The sequence below is a fragment of the Marmota monax genome, unplaced genomic scaffold, assembly GCF_021218885.2.
Source record: "Marmota monax isolate L192 unplaced genomic scaffold, Marmota_monax_Labrador192_F-V1.1 WCK01_AAM20220418_F8-fsc00024, whole genome shotgun sequence".
Taxonomy (NCBI): domain Eukaryota; kingdom Metazoa; phylum Chordata; class Mammalia; order Rodentia; family Sciuridae; genus Marmota; species Marmota monax.
The window spans coordinates 34894676-34909128 of NW_026695224.1; the positions used below are offsets into that span (position 1 = coordinate 34894676).

The window sequence follows — 14453 nt, forward strand, 5'->3', positions numbered from 1 at the left end:
GATGCTCTTTCAGCCACGGGTGGGGTGTTGAGAGGCTCCATGGCTGAGGGGGGAAGGTGAGCAGGTGACCTCCCCTCACAGCTGGGAAGGGGGTTGTGAGCAGCGTCCCCTCTCCCAGCTCTTCCGCAGGGGCCCGCCGAGACCCGGAGGCAGTGAGTGGCAGGGTGCTGGTGGAGTCCCGGCTGATGCCAGCCTTCAGGGTGGCAGGAGGCAGGAGCGGGTCCCAGCCGCGTGCTCTCGGGGCCTGGGGAGAGGGAGACCTGGGAGGCTGGGGCCTTGCCTTCCTCAGTTCCCCAGTCTAAACAGCCATCCGCCTCGAGCTAGTGATTTTTGTGGAACTTTTGTGCCTTTAAATGACAAGTACGTCCAGGTCTGTGAGTGCTAGGAGGGACGCCTGTGGAGTGTCCACGGTAGACCCTTGTGGGTCGCTTTGCCCAGGGCGCAGGGTCCTGGTGGGAGAGGCCACCGCCTCGGGGCTCTGGTGCAGCGGCGGCGGGCCCTTCAGGACCTTGGAGAGCGGCGTTCCAGGCCTGCGCCGTGCGGTTCTCTGCAGGTGACCTCCTGGAGCCCGCACACGTCCTCACTGGGGACCGCGTGGACCCTGGGCACTCCTCGCTGAGGACCACCTGGCCAGGACTTCCCGCGGGCGGGGCTCAGAAGTGTGCCCGGCCCAGCTCTGTCCGCGTGTGGGTTCTGTTCCAAGGAGCGTTTGCCTGTGTCCCCGACTGTCAGTCTGTTCTGAGGGGGCGGAGCGCCTGCCAGGTGCCGCCACCTACTGGTGGACTGAGAGTGTCCCGGCCGCCCGCCAGCAGGCTTGGGGGCTTGAGGCCCTCCAGGGCCCTGGGCGGCCTCCGCTAGTGTGTGCAGGGCCCTGCGGTGAAGCAGGTGCCCGGCTGGCCGGGGAGGCAGCCAGGGAGAGGGCATCGCTCCCCACTCAGCATCAGTGCCCCTGCCAGTCACAGAGGCCCATTCAGCACGCGCCCCCAGCCATACGTGGCTCTGTGAATTGAAATTCAAATTAATTAAAGTGAAGTTTAAGGAGTCGGCTCATTGGCCACACTGGCCACATTTCAGGTGCTCGGGAGCCTCTGTGATGAGTGCTGCCACACTGGGCATCACAGACACTGACCCCTTCCATCATTCCAGAAAGGCCCATTGGACAGCCGTGGCCTGGAGTGTACATGGCATGCAGGGGGCGTGTGTGTGGCTGGTCCCTGCTGTGAGACCAACTACTGACGTGGAGCTAGCACAGAGCGGTCACTCACGGGATTTGTGGAGTGAGTGGACATGCAAGTGGACGTGGCCGTATCTGGCCACTTCTCTCACCACCGTCACCGCACACGTCCAGTTCACCGTGAGATTGATGTCACGGCCTCACTTTGGCACTCTCGTGAAGTCCCTGTTTTGTCGTGGGCTCTGTGGTTGGCCGTGAGAGACCCCGTGTTCTGCACAGGGCCAGCCCAGCAGCGAGGGCTGCGGCCATGCGTTCCTGGTGTGGGCAGTGGTGGAGGGGGGCTTCTGATGCTGCTGAGTGGCCTTCTGTGCAGGTGCACAGGTGGCCTGCGGCCCACCATGTCCTCTCCCCTGTCCTCCATGTGGTGTGTCCAGGCATCCGAGAAGTGCTGCAGAATCCTCCTGGGTTCAGGTCACACAGCTGGGGAACCTGGGTCCAGCCGAGAGTCCTTCTGGGACTCAGAGTCCTCCTGGCTGAGCTCGGCAGCGCGTGGTCCCTGGCTGGCTGCGACCATCGATGGGGAAAGAAGAAACAGATACAAGAACCAGGACTTGTGACTTCCTAAGTGACAAGGGGTCTCCTTGCTGGACTTTGGGGATCTGTAGGACGCTCCACAGGGGGAGAGCTCTGCATGTCCTGCAGGAGCAGCAGCGGTGCCCAGGGCAGGGGAAGCCCAAGTCCAGTCTGGAAGGATGGGCATGGCGACGGTCATCCCCAGGCCCCGGGCCGCTGACCTTTTGGAGGCCTTTCCTCTCTGCCTGTTTTCTGGCGTCCGTGATGGAGCCCTAAAACCTTCCCAGGAACGCCGCAGGTGCTCCCTGGCGCAGACTCTCCTGGCCTCTGCCGCGGCGCCGTGCAGGGCTTGGGCAGGTGGAGCGCCCACCATGGTCATCACCTAGGCCAGTGCTTGTCACACTTGAGTGTGTATCAGCTGCTGGGAGGTGAGCGAGCGTCAGGACACAGATTGCGGACCTGCCTCTGACTTTCTGGGCCTGGGATGTCACCCCCAGATCTGTATTTCTTGCATGTTTCAGGTGCTGCTGCTGCTGCTGGCCTGGGTACCCCACCTTCAGCACCCTGGCTCTTGGCCAGTGCCTCCCAACGCCGGCTGCGTGTGGGAGTCAACACCTATGGCCCCTGGGGGGCCGTCAAGGGTGCAGAGTCCCGGGCTCCAGGGCAGGCGCCACTGCGTGCTCCTGAGCTGCCCAGCGTATGAACCTGGGTCCTCTGAGCTCAAGGAGCCTCGGCAGGTCTGTGACAACATGCTAGTGTTGGTCTTGGCCATGGACAGCTGGTGCTTGCGCCTGGGCCCACCTACAGGTACTGACTGAGGTGGTCCAGGTGCAGCCAGGAGCTGGGTTCTTTTCTGACTCTCCTGGTGAGGCTGAGGTTCAGTGCAGACGGAGGACCTCTGTTTCTGGGCGCGGTTTCTGCACATTGGCGCCCTCGGCCCTGGGGTCCATCCAGGACCTCTGACGCCAGACGCAGAGAGGTGGTGTCCCAGTCCCAGGATTTGATAAAAGTGATGGGGCCAAGAGTTGTTGCTTTCAGTAGAGTTTTAAAACTCAGAGTCAAGTGACTCATGCAGTGGACACGGTGCTTCCTTCACAAAAGATGTACGATGACGTTGACGTGAACCCCAGGTGTGTGTCACTGGGGTGCACTCAGGAAATCCTGGAGTCAGGAGGACCGCGGCGGAGCTCAGTGGTGGAGGCTCGCCTGGCTGAGCAGAGGTCAGCGTCGAGTCCCCAGCACCACACATGCACACAGAGTTTCTGCAGAGCGTCGTGGCCACGCCCGTGATCCCAGACTGGGGAGGCCAAAGCAGAGGATGGCAGTTCAGGGCCAGCCTGGGCAACTTATCAAGGGCCCGTCTGAAAATAAAGAGATAACAAGAGTTGGAGTGTGGCTCAGAGGTAGAGCACTCACTTAGCATGTGAGAGCCTCCTTTCCATCCCCAGTACCAAAATAAAAGCTAAAAGGCCAGGCATGGTGGCACACAGCTGTGATTCCAGTGGCTCCAGAGGCTGAGGCAGGAGGATCGCAGGTGAGAGACCAGCCTTGGCGCCTTAGCACGTCCCTCAGCAACTTAGTGAGACTCTTTCTCAAAATAAAAAATAGAACTGGGGAGGGTGGCTCAGTGGTTAAGCTCCCCTGGGTTCGATCCCTGGTACAAAAACCAAACCAAACCAAAACCAAAAATATATATTTAAAAAAAAAGAAAGAAGGAAAAGAAAAGGAATTTGAGCCAGGCATGGTGGCGCACGCCTATAACCCCAGCAGCTCAAGGAGGCTGAGGCAGGAGGATTCAAGTTCAAAGCCAGCCTCAGCAACTTAGTGAGGCCCTAAGCCACTTAGTAAGACCCTGTCCCCAAATGAAAAATCAAAAGGGCTGGGATGTAGCTCAGTGGTCAATGCCTCTGGGTTCAATCTCTGGTACCAAAAAGAGAAAAGAAATTTGAGGTGTCTGGTGGGCTGCTGCCCGGCAGCGTGTGAACCTGGGTCCTCTGAGCTCAAGGAGCCTCGGCAGAGCTGTTCCCTCTCTTCCAGGAGAGAGCAGGTCCCTGCAGACTTGGGATGTTCTGTGCATTTCTGGGGGTTCGACTCCTTGAGGCCCCTCCACGACCCCCAGTGGCACCCTGCGTTTTCCGCGAGTGCCTGACCCTGCCCAGGTCCATCTCGGTGTGCACAGCGAGCGGACGGCCAGGTGGGAAGCCAGGTTCCTGGGGTGAGGCGCCCCTCCTGGCCCCTCCTGCACGGCCTGCACCCGGGCACCCCACTGCCTGCACCCGGGCACCCCACTGCCCGCCAGCCTTCCGCAGTCGGGCCTCCTTCTCCCGCCTGCACCGCCCAGCGCAGTGGCCTGCGTGTGAATGTGGACTTGGTGGCTGCCCTCTCCCGCAGGGGCCGCCCCTTCTCAGGTGGCCCTCTCCCAGGGAGGACGCAGACCCCCCATGTCACAGGTGGGAAACAGAGGCTCAGGGAGGGAGTGGCAGCGGGGCGAGGGGAGCCTGGGACCAACAGCACATGGTTGCAGGTCAGATCCCTGCACTTCCAGCCCCTGACCCGGGCTGCCGTAGGATCCGCAGAGGGCCACTCGGATGCTGTGCCGCTGCCGTCCTGGGGACCCCCAGCCCCAGAGAAACGCCAGTCTCCCCCCAAGTCTGCTTCTGGAAATGAGAACTGGGTGCCCAAGGCGGAGGCGGCAGGGATCTTCCTGCAGGGAGACCCAGGAGGGGTTTCAGTGGAGGGCCTGGTGCTGAGGGAGGCCAGGAAGCCCTCCCAGGGGGGCTCTGAGGCTGGGCTGGTTGTGGCCTGTGAGGCCTACACCCGGACAGCTGACCGGTGGTATCTTGGTGACATTTTTTGATGACATCTTTAGTAAAATGTCATTCACATATAAAACGGGTCCCTTTGAAATGTACAGCTCAGGGCTGGGAGGGTGGCTCAGTGGTAGAGCGCCTGCCCAGCTCTGTGTGAGGCCTTCTGTCCCTGGCCTGGCACGGAGCAGGACGGGGTCGGTCTTGAGAGTCACACCTGTGCCAACAGCTGCTCCCCGTCTCCGCCCCTCGGGATGTGGGTGTCTGAGGTTTCCCGTTTGACCCTTCACGGGGACGGAGTCTTGCGGCCGCAGCCCTGGGTGTCTGGCTCTTTCCTGAGCAGGGCGACTGGCACCACCCCTTCTGTGCTGACGGATGTCCGTCTCCCTGGACATTCAGTGGATTCTGCCTTCTGGCTGGGTGAACACCTGGCAGCCTCTGCTCCTCGGGGCCCTGGACCTGCCAGGCCCCGTGGGGACGTGGACCCACCGGGCCCCATGGCAACTCCGACCTTTGGAGGCTGTGCCCGTGTTCGCTCAGCGGCTGTGCCCTTTCCGGCCCCGCCTGCAGTGCGCTGCGGTCCGGCCACCTTCCTTGCCAGTGTGTCCTCGGATGGGCAGCTCCCACGGGGACGGCGTCCGTTCAGTCTTACTGTCGAGTCGTGGGGTTCTCTGCGGGTGACAGAGCCGTGTGAGTGCCACAGGGCACTGAGCTCAGCTGTGCTGGGGCCCTTCTTGTCTGGCAGGGGCTGCGCACACAGTAGGCGCTCAGAGCGTGTGTCGGGACAGAGCTGGGCTCACTCCCTCCACTCACAGGGAGGCCGGGCTCGGTGCGCTGCTGCATAGCTCAGTTCTCTGGAGGTCGCAGCTGGCATTCAGAGAGCCATGGTGTTGGGGAAGGAGGGCGTTTTATTAAGCGCCAGCTGTGTGCCCGTGTCAAGCTGGGTCTGGGACAGTGGTAAATATAGGGCCCAGGGCCGCTTGGGGTTGGACTGGCTGGGACCGTGCCTGTCCCCGTTCAGTGCTGATAGGTTAGAGTAGGGGGCCAGAGGCTGGGGTGTCTGGGGCCTGGAGAAAGCCACCTCAGGAGTGACACTGGGCTGAGGGTGGCAGGAGAAGTTGGCAGGGGGTGAGGCGTGGGTGGGGAGGAAGGACGGGCAGCCCAAGTGGCAGGAGGGGCCTTCATGCACCCCCAAGGCAGTGGGACAGGACCCAGGCGCGTGGGGGCAGACCCTCAGACCTTCCCCCTCGGGCTGCACCAAACCAGCCATATTGTGGCCAGCGCGAGGACTGGCCAGCATGAGGACTGGCCATCTCTGGTCAGGGGCTGCATCCAGGCCGTGGGGCCTGGTCTGAGGACATTACCTGTACCCCCAGGAGAATGCAGCAGAAACGTAGCAGAGGTCAGGGTTCTTTGGGGGCTGGAGGTGGCATGGTGGCAGTGACGTGACGCCCTCACAGGAGCAGTGTCCTGTCAGCTGAGAGGCAAAGGGAGGGACGTGTGAGTCCTGGGAGAGGCAGGATGGAGGCAGAGCCCGGAGACGGGGACGGTGGGGGACAGGAGGAGGCCAGGAGGCCATGTGGAGGGTGCGGAGCCCCGTCTCCTGGGGGGAGGCTGCACTGAGGGCTCCCGTTGCCTTTGAAGCTGTGTGGTGACCCTGGGAAGTCCTGGCGCCCGTCCTGGGGGGACGCTGAGGGGAGAGAAGCAGCTGCTGGCCTGCAGCCCGAGCACCCAGCTGGCCCACCGCAGGCCCCTCGAGCCCCAGGGCTTGGCTGGACCCTGGCTGTCCTCGAGCCACGGGGCACCCCCTGCTTGCCTCTCCAGCCCCGGAAGGGCCCCTTGGGCTGTGAGGGGCCCTCTGTGGAAGCTGGGTCCCTGGCTCTGGGACCTGGAACTGACTCGGCAGGGCCTTCTCCCGCCTGGACAGTGGACACTGGGTGGGACTGCAGCTCCAGGCCTCAGTTTGGCCCGGAGTCCCGTCCACTCGGTGCTGGGGGGAGATGGTCACCCTAGTCCTGCAGAAGGGGGTCCAGGTGGCCCCGTCGGCATGTCTCAGGAACAGCTGCCGTGGCTGGTCTTGTGTGAGTCGGAGGCCAGCCTGCTGGCCCCGGGCCTCTGCAGCCCTTCAGTGCCTCCTGCCCCAGGATGGTCAGCGCCTGCCCAGGCTTCCCCTGACACTGCCCACCGCCTCCAGAGTGGGCACTTCCGTGGAACCACCCAGACGTGCTGCAGGAAGGGGCAGTTCTCTGATGGGTGTCTCCGTCGCCTCTAGAGAGGGAGCCCAGGGCCAGGCCGTGACTGGTCAAGGAGTGGTGCCCTCCTCTTAGCCAGGAGGGCGTGGCTGGTGTCTGCGGGTGGCACAGTGACCTGCTTTCATCTCAGTCCTGACCCCGGAGTGACTTTGTCCGTGAGGTGCTCATGCCAACAGGCGGCAGGTGGCCGCGAGCTCCCAGGAGGACAGGACCCTCAGGAGGCCCCCGCCCAGCCCACCTCCCCACAGGGGCTGGTTGTGGCTGGGGGCACCAGGACCAGCAAGGACCCCTCCCCTGGGGTGCTGAGTCGGCACAAGGGGCCTTAGTGGCTGCCCGGGACCCTGCCTGGCTGGCTGGACCCTCGAGGGCTGGCCTTCCTCCTCCCGCACCCCCCGCAGCCTCAACCTCCCTACGGCTTGGGCCTCAGTGTTCTGGGAGGTTCCCAGGCAGTGTCTGGGCCCCTGGCCGGAGCCTCACTGTGCCAGGTGACGGTGAGGCAGGGTGCAGAGCCTGTGTGTGTGGGGGGACCCTGTCACCTGCTCGTCTTCCCTGGATCTGAAGCTGCTCTAGGAAAGTATTGGTTAAAAAGGAAGAAGCGGAGGGCAGGATGGAGACTTTGCCAGGATCACGTGGGGCACTTGGGACGGGCCGACCCTCATGCCGACGGGGCCTCTGAGGCTGTGGTCCTTGGTCAGGCCTCACCTGTGTGGCTCCTCACATCTCTGGTTCCCAATGCCAGGTGGCATGGAGGTGACTGTGGGGGTCCCGTGTGCTGCTCACCCCGGTGGGGTGAGCACTGGGGTCTGGTCTTGCCTGTGATGCCCGCTGGCCCTGTGGTGGTGATATCTGGACACCAGGCTGTGGCTCCTGGAGTGGCCACCCTCCCCTGGCCCCTCCCCGCCTCCTCTGGCCCTGCGGTGGTGGCTCCCACTGCGGTTCCTCTGGGACCCGGGCCTGCACTCTTGGCCTGCTCTTTCTGGCTTTCTCCCCTGGCCTTCTAGACACTGGGTGCTGGTCCCAGGCCCAGCGGCCTCCAGGTGTGTAGGCCTTCACACTGCCAGCCAGGCTCAGGTCCCCAGTCCCCGGCCAGGTGCAGACCCTGACACTTGGTTTCCGCGGCTGAGGAGAACAGTGTCATTGGGGAGGCTCTGGTGAAAGTGTCCTTCGTCCCTGTCCACTGAGACCTTCAGCCCTTAACGGGGCCACGTGCCCAGAGTTTACGGTGAAAGGCGAGTTGAAAACAGGGTGGTGCTCGGAGGCAGGCGGCCTGGGACTCCTGCAGCTCCCCTCCCCAGGACCAGAGTTTCAGCCCGTCAGAGGTGGGTGCCTCTGCCGCGTGCGTGGAGCAGGTGGCTTGTCCCCTGTGACTTCTGCTGAGGCAGGGGGACACTCTCAGCTGCTGAGAACCCTCTTCCTTGGCCTTCTCAGTATTGTTAGACCACAAAATCAGAGATGAGATCCGCTGTGTTGGCGGTCACACTGCGCCATCACGGCCAGCACCCGGGCCCGGCCTCGCCTGCGCTGTCCCGTCTAGAAATGTCGCCGACAGCTGCGTTTTCCCATTCTTCCTCTCAGTGCAGCTCCCCAGAGACCACCCTCCAGATCCCCGCCTGGAACCCCCGCACGGATGTGGGATGTGCCGTTATGGTTGGCCGCCCTCCCCGTGGCTCTTCCGGAAGCCCCTGGCCTGGGCGGTGCTGGTCTCACGTCTTTCTCCCCTTCTCTCGCTTTCCGCCCCTCATGTTGGTGGAGAAAGGACTATGGAAGGTGAATTGGCGTGACTTGTGACTTGGTTGATGGATTGGCGTAGCATTGGGACTGGAAGTCACTTCTGCTCAGAGCCCGCGTGGGGCGGCTTTCCGCGGGGCACCGCTGGGTCGGGGTCGGCTGTCCTCTGCCACTCGCTGCTCAGCCCAGCACCCGCCGCCGGCTTTCCTGGCCTCGGGCGGCCCACAACCTCGTGCTGCCTGTCTTGCTGGGGCTCTCTCCCCTGCTCGTGCCGGTGTCTGTGGACCCCTGAGTCCTAGTTGGTGTCTCTGGTCCTTTTGTGCCTTTGCTCTCTGAGACCCCTACGCGGGCCTCCTGGATGGTTCTCAAACTTCCTTGGCATCTTCCACCCCTTCCTTTCGTTTTGGTTTCTGAAAGATCCAGAACTCCTCCTGCAGCTTGCTCACCAGGGCTGAACTCCGGCCACCCTCTCGTGGGTCCTGGGGCTTCTCTCTCCGACCTGCTCTCTGCATCTTCTCGTTTTGGGGGTGCAGCTTCTTTCTCTCGAGGGTTCCGGTCCTGGTTCCTTGCTGTCTCCCCCCAGGGCTTTTCCTGATTGTACCCACCTTCCCGTCCAGCTTTGCCTGTGGCCTCTCCCCGTGGAGGGTTCCTCCAGATGTCCAGTGACCTTGGCACCAGAGGCTCCGGGCGTGGCCTTTGCCACTGGCCTGCCTTGGTTCCTTCAGGGGAGCCCTGCCGTCCCCGGGCAAGGCCATTCCTACTGCCAGCGTCCTCCCTTGGGCAGGTCTCTGTCCCCGTTAGCGCTGTCCGGAGTCCAGAACTCCCCGCCTGACCCAGCCTTGGGATACAAATGACCAGCATGGGTGGGCCCCCGTCCAGCCCCGCCTCCAGCTGGGACAAGTCCCACCGTGCTGGGCCACCCTTGCCCTCTTCCTGCCCCACACCCCTCTTCTCCTGCAGGTACCCAGCTCCAGATAAGTCCCACTCACGAGGATGCCCATCCTGGGCCCTTTGTGTGGACAAGCTGACCTCTGACCCCCATCCCCAGCCACTTGGCAGCAGCTGGGGTGCAGGGTAGGTGCCACCGCCTCTTGGTGCAAAGGGCTCTCGTGGCCTTTGTCCGAGGCTCTGGCCAGGTCGAGGCTTTGTGCACACCTGTCCTCGCCCAGGTCTGGGCCACCTCTCATGTGGAGAGTGAGGAACCCGCAGCGTGGCCCTGCCCTCAGGGAGATCAGGGCCTGGTTGAGTGGGAGGATGCACTTGGAACACCCAGGGGCCTGCTGCTGTCCCCAGCCCGTCTGCAGCCTGTACGGCGGCCAGCCCATGGACTGTGGGTACTAGGTGAGGGGCACTGTTGGCCTGTGTTGTGTAGCAGGGGCAGGAGCTGCTCTGGCCGGGTGGGTTGGATGGGGGGTGGGCAGCTTGGGTGAGAGGAGTCTGCAGACAAGGCTCAGGGACAGACAAGCCGGAGAGGTCAGCCGCGTTCTGATGTGGGGTGTGCTGAAGGTAGCGAGGGTCCTGGGCCACAGTGTCAGGCTCCGTCTCCCCAAACCTAGAGGTTTTACTCTCTGGGCGGGGGTTTGTATGGAGGAGGTGGCTCTGGTGGCAGGCGGCAGGGAGTGGCGGGGAGTGTGGCCACCGCAGGTGCCGTGCCCTGCTCAGACGTGGGACCCAGTGGGACCCTGCTGCGAGGATGACTGAGGACCAGCACGGCCGGGCTGCGTGTGGCCAGGCAGTACTCCGGTGACCTGTGGTGCAGAGCGCTGGCTCCTGTTGTGTAGATAGGGACACTGCAGGTCCGCGAGGCCTGAAACTGGCCTGCAGTCACAGAGCCAGGCCTGCCGGGCCTTCTTACTGTGCGCTGGGCAGCATGGAGTTCGCCATCTTGACCTCTTCTCCCAGGCGGCCTTGGACTCCTGGCCCCCGCGGGCTGGCAGCGCTGCTCGCGGCCCCAGGTCTCCAGCCTGTGTGGGCGGGCAGCCTCGGGGCACTAGGTCAGTCGCCGTGTGGCACATCGTCCCAGCGATTTCCATCGCCCCAGGAGAAACTTCATACCCACCGGCAGAAGCCCCTCCCACCCAGCCTGGGCAGCCCCTCTCGACTTCCTCTGTGGACCACTTGCCTCCAGGACCGTCCCTGGGCCCACTGGCCCTGGCCTTCTGTGTCTGGCTCTTCCTGTTGCATGACACCGAAGGCTCCCATGGCACAGGCTATGGGCTGCTTCCCTCCTCATAGCCGCGGGTCCCTGGCAGGGGCAAGTGGCACTCCCTTATCCTCGCCTCTGGATGTGCGGGGGCCTCCACCCCTTGGCTCCGGGGACAGTGCTACTGAGAGTGGGGATACGGATGCCTCAGCCCTGGCCTCTTCGCGGTGGTGGGGTGTGCTGGCTGTCGTGCCTGAGGTCACCTGAGGACACACATTGCCTTCTGCCTGTCCCCACTGAGACATCATCTCCTGGGGGCCTCCAGCAGAGTCCCTGCAGCTGCCCTGGGCAGGGTGCTGTGGCCACCCCAGGCTGTGGGCCTCCTCCAGGGCCTCCCTGTGCGCTGCAGGCTGAGGCTCACTCTGGGTCCTGTGCCTGGTTGCGCCACAGAGTGATGCCTCTTTCCCGCCCGAGTCCCTAAGGGAGTGGACCCCTCCTGTGGGGAGCAGAGGCAGGTGTCTCTGACAGTGACCATTGGGGGGGTAGGTGGTGAGCGCTCTGTGTTCCGTGGGCCTCCACGTGAGCCAAGGTGGGAATGCAGGCAGAGCCGTCCCGTGGAGGGACTGCTGGCCTGTCCCCGTAACCGGGGTGCTCGCTGCCCTGGGTACTGACCCCTCTCTGTCTCCCCAGGGACGTACCAGGGCCAGTGGGTCGGCGGCATGCGCCAAGGCTATGGTGTGCGGCAGAGCGTCCCCTATGGCATGGCGGCAGTGATCCGCTCGCCCCTGAGGACGTCCATCAACTCCCTGCGCAGCGAGCACACCAACGGCACCGCGCTGCACCCGGACGCCTCCCCAGCGGTGGCCGGCAGCCCGGCCGTGTCCCGGGGCGGCTTCGTGCTGGTGGCCCACAGCGACTCCGAGACCCTCAAGAGCAAGAAGAAGGGGCTGTTCCGGCGCTCACTGCTCAGTGGGCTGAAGCTGCGCAAGTCGGAGTCCAAGAGCAGCCTGGCCAGCCAGCGCAGCAAGCAGAGCTCCTTCCGCAGCGAGGCGGGCATGAGCACGGTCAGCTCCACGGCCAGCGACGTCCACTCCACCATCAGCCTGGGCGAGGCCGAGGCCGAGCTGGCGGTCATCGAGGACGACATCGACGCCACCACCACGGAGACCTACGTGGGCGAGTGGAAGAACGACAAGCGTGCGGGCTTCGGCGTGAGCCAGCGCTCAGACGGGCTCAGGTACGAGGGCGAGTGGGCCAGCAACCGGCGGCACGGCTACGGCTGCATGACCTTCCCCGACGGCACCAAGGAGGAGGGCAAGTACAAGCAGAACATCCTCGTGAGCGGCAAGCGCAAGAACCTCATCCCGCTGCGCGCCAGCAAGACCCGCGAGAAGGTGGACCGGGCTGTGGAGGCGGCCGAGCGGGCGGCCACCATCGCCAAGCAGAAGGCCGAGATCGCAGCGTCCAGGTAGGTGGCCCTCGTGCCTGGCTCCTGTCCTCATGCCACGTGGGACCTCAGAGGTCCTAGGGGCCTGTGGGCAGGGTGGGGCAGGGACGCAGGCGGCGGGCAGGGCCTGGGCCCCCAGCCTCCCCGGGCTCTCGTCTGTCCGTGCATCTAAATGTGTTCACTGTGGACTGTCGGGGGACGGCGGCTGCCTGAGCGGGGCTGTGGGGTGCCTGTTGCTATGCGGCTGCCCAGACTGGTCCCCGAGATTCTCCATAGGCTCTGCAACGGCCCCGTGGACAGAGCAGCCAGGAGGAGCTCGGGCGAGACTTGGTGCTTTGGGCCAGTGGCTTCCTGGCCCTGGCTGTGGGACGGTGAATTCTGGGCTGAGCGGGGCTGCAGGGCCCCGAGGAACAGGTCCAGAGGTGGCCGTGGGTGGGTGCCCTCTGGACTAAGGGCTTCTCTAGGCGTGGTCAGAGAGCAGGAGCCTAGGGCCAGGGAGGACGCGGGCCTGCTCCTGGGCGCTACGGGGCCAGTGTGAGGACCTGGCTGATCCCAGCTGGTCTGTGGGAGCCCGTGGGAGCTCAGGCACTGCAGGTGGTGCACCGGGCCCGGCGGGTCCTGGGTGGTGTCGTCTGGGCCTCAGAAGGCGCCAGAGACAGTGCGCTTGCTTCCCAGGGCCCCTGCTTTCCTGGGACAGTGTCCAGCCCTTGGGAGAGGGAGAGCCTGGGGCTGGAGAGGACCTGCCTTCTCTGATCTGCGTGTGGACAGACGGAGGGGAGAGACAGGGAGAGACTGGCGTGAGCTTTGATGAGCCCTCTCCACCCCAGCTCCTGCCCAGCCTGCTGTACCTCTGAGGCTGGACGTGTGCACCCTCAGTCCCGCTGGCCGCCCTGACCCCAGGCCCATCTTCTGCGTTGGTAGGATCACAGAGAGGGTTCGGCCCCCCCATGGTGCAGCAGGTGCCGTGCAGGTGGATGGGCCTGGTTCCAGAAGTGCCGCTGGCGGCTCTGCAGCCTGGCCCTGGGTGCGGGGCCTGGCTGACTCCAGTGCCTGCTTTGCCCGTGCACACGTGAGCACCAGTGTGCAGCTTGTCACCCGTCACTCCCCTCCAGGGTGGTCTCCCAGGCACTGCAAGTTGAAGGGTCTGGCAGGGAGAGTGTGGCTGAGGGAAGGGAGGCATCCGGCCTTCGCTGGCTGCTGGAACCTGCTTCTCAGCCTCTGGTCTCGGTCCCAGTGGACCACGTCCAGTATCTCCATGGCTGCTGAGCAGCCAGGGCAAGTGGCTCACCCTCTCTGAGCTTGGACATTGTCTGGTGTGTGGCTGGCCCTGTTGTCATTGCTGATGTCATCTCCAGCCCTACTCTGGAGGCCCAGCAGGGGCAAGCGAGTCTGAGCTCCTGGGTTGTGACCCAGTGCTGCGGCGATGACCTCGGTCACTCAGAGGAGGAAGCGCCATCCTGAACTGTGGACCCAGAGCTGAGTTTTCCCAATGGGCTTAGGCTTGGGGGAAGAGGGAAGACCAGAGGCCACTGTCCAGAGAGAAGCCGCAGGAGAATGGAGGGGCCTTGGCCCGGGCATGAGGGCCACCCAGCTGCCCTGCAGCAGCTGTGTAGTGTCTGGCCTGGGCAGACGCGGTCACTGTCACTGCCGGCAATGACTGGAGCTGCTGGCAGGGCTATTGGGCCGAGGGAGGGGAGTGCCCTCCCTGGGTCCTCTGCAGACACTCCAGGACCTCCCTGGGGCTCAGTGGACATGGCCACAACGAGGGCAGGAGAATCCCACTGTCCTGGAGACCAGGAGGGACACGTGGAACTTGGATTCTGAGATTGGTGTCATCACTGCCGTCCCACAGGGGGATACTGAGGCCTATACCGGCCCATAGCCAGCTAGGGCCCAGGCAGTGGCCGTCGCAAGGTGGGACGACAGGGCAGGGTCACAGGGAGGGAAGGGAGCCAGTGGCCACACGTAGCCATGTCATCAGTCCTGTCCAGGAGGCTGGGGGCCATTTGCTCCGTGGGCCCCCAGACTTTATAGCAAAGGGTGTGAGGTGGAACCTTCCGGCAAAGTCAGTGGGGAGACCCAGTCCTCGTGGGGTCACCCATGGTTGATGAGTGGGGCCCTCAGATGGATCTGCTGCAGGTCACCTGCTCTGCAGAGGGTGGATGAGGGGTGATCCCCTGGATGCTCATGGAGGGGACATGTGGGGTGGTGACTGCGTGCCATTGGGTACCACTCAGCAGGGCAAGTGCTTGTCATGACACAGTGTGACGCACACACAGCCTGGGGCAGGGACCTCGAGAGACCCTGCAGGAGGCTGGGTATGGTGGTG

At 64.0% G+C, this 14453-nt stretch overlaps 1 protein-coding gene across 1 annotated transcript in view; it reads left to right on the plus strand.

The window, feature by feature from the left end:
• Positions 1-14453, plus strand: part of Jph3 (junctophilin 3) — a 53621-nt gene that overhangs the window by 4621 nt on the left and 34547 nt on the right. Inside the window, exon 2 of the mRNA XM_046434873.2 lies at positions 11368-12145. Within this exon, the coding sequence (XP_046290829.1) occupies positions 11368-12145 (778 nt within the window). The remainder of the gene's footprint in view (positions 1-11367; positions 12146-14453) is intronic.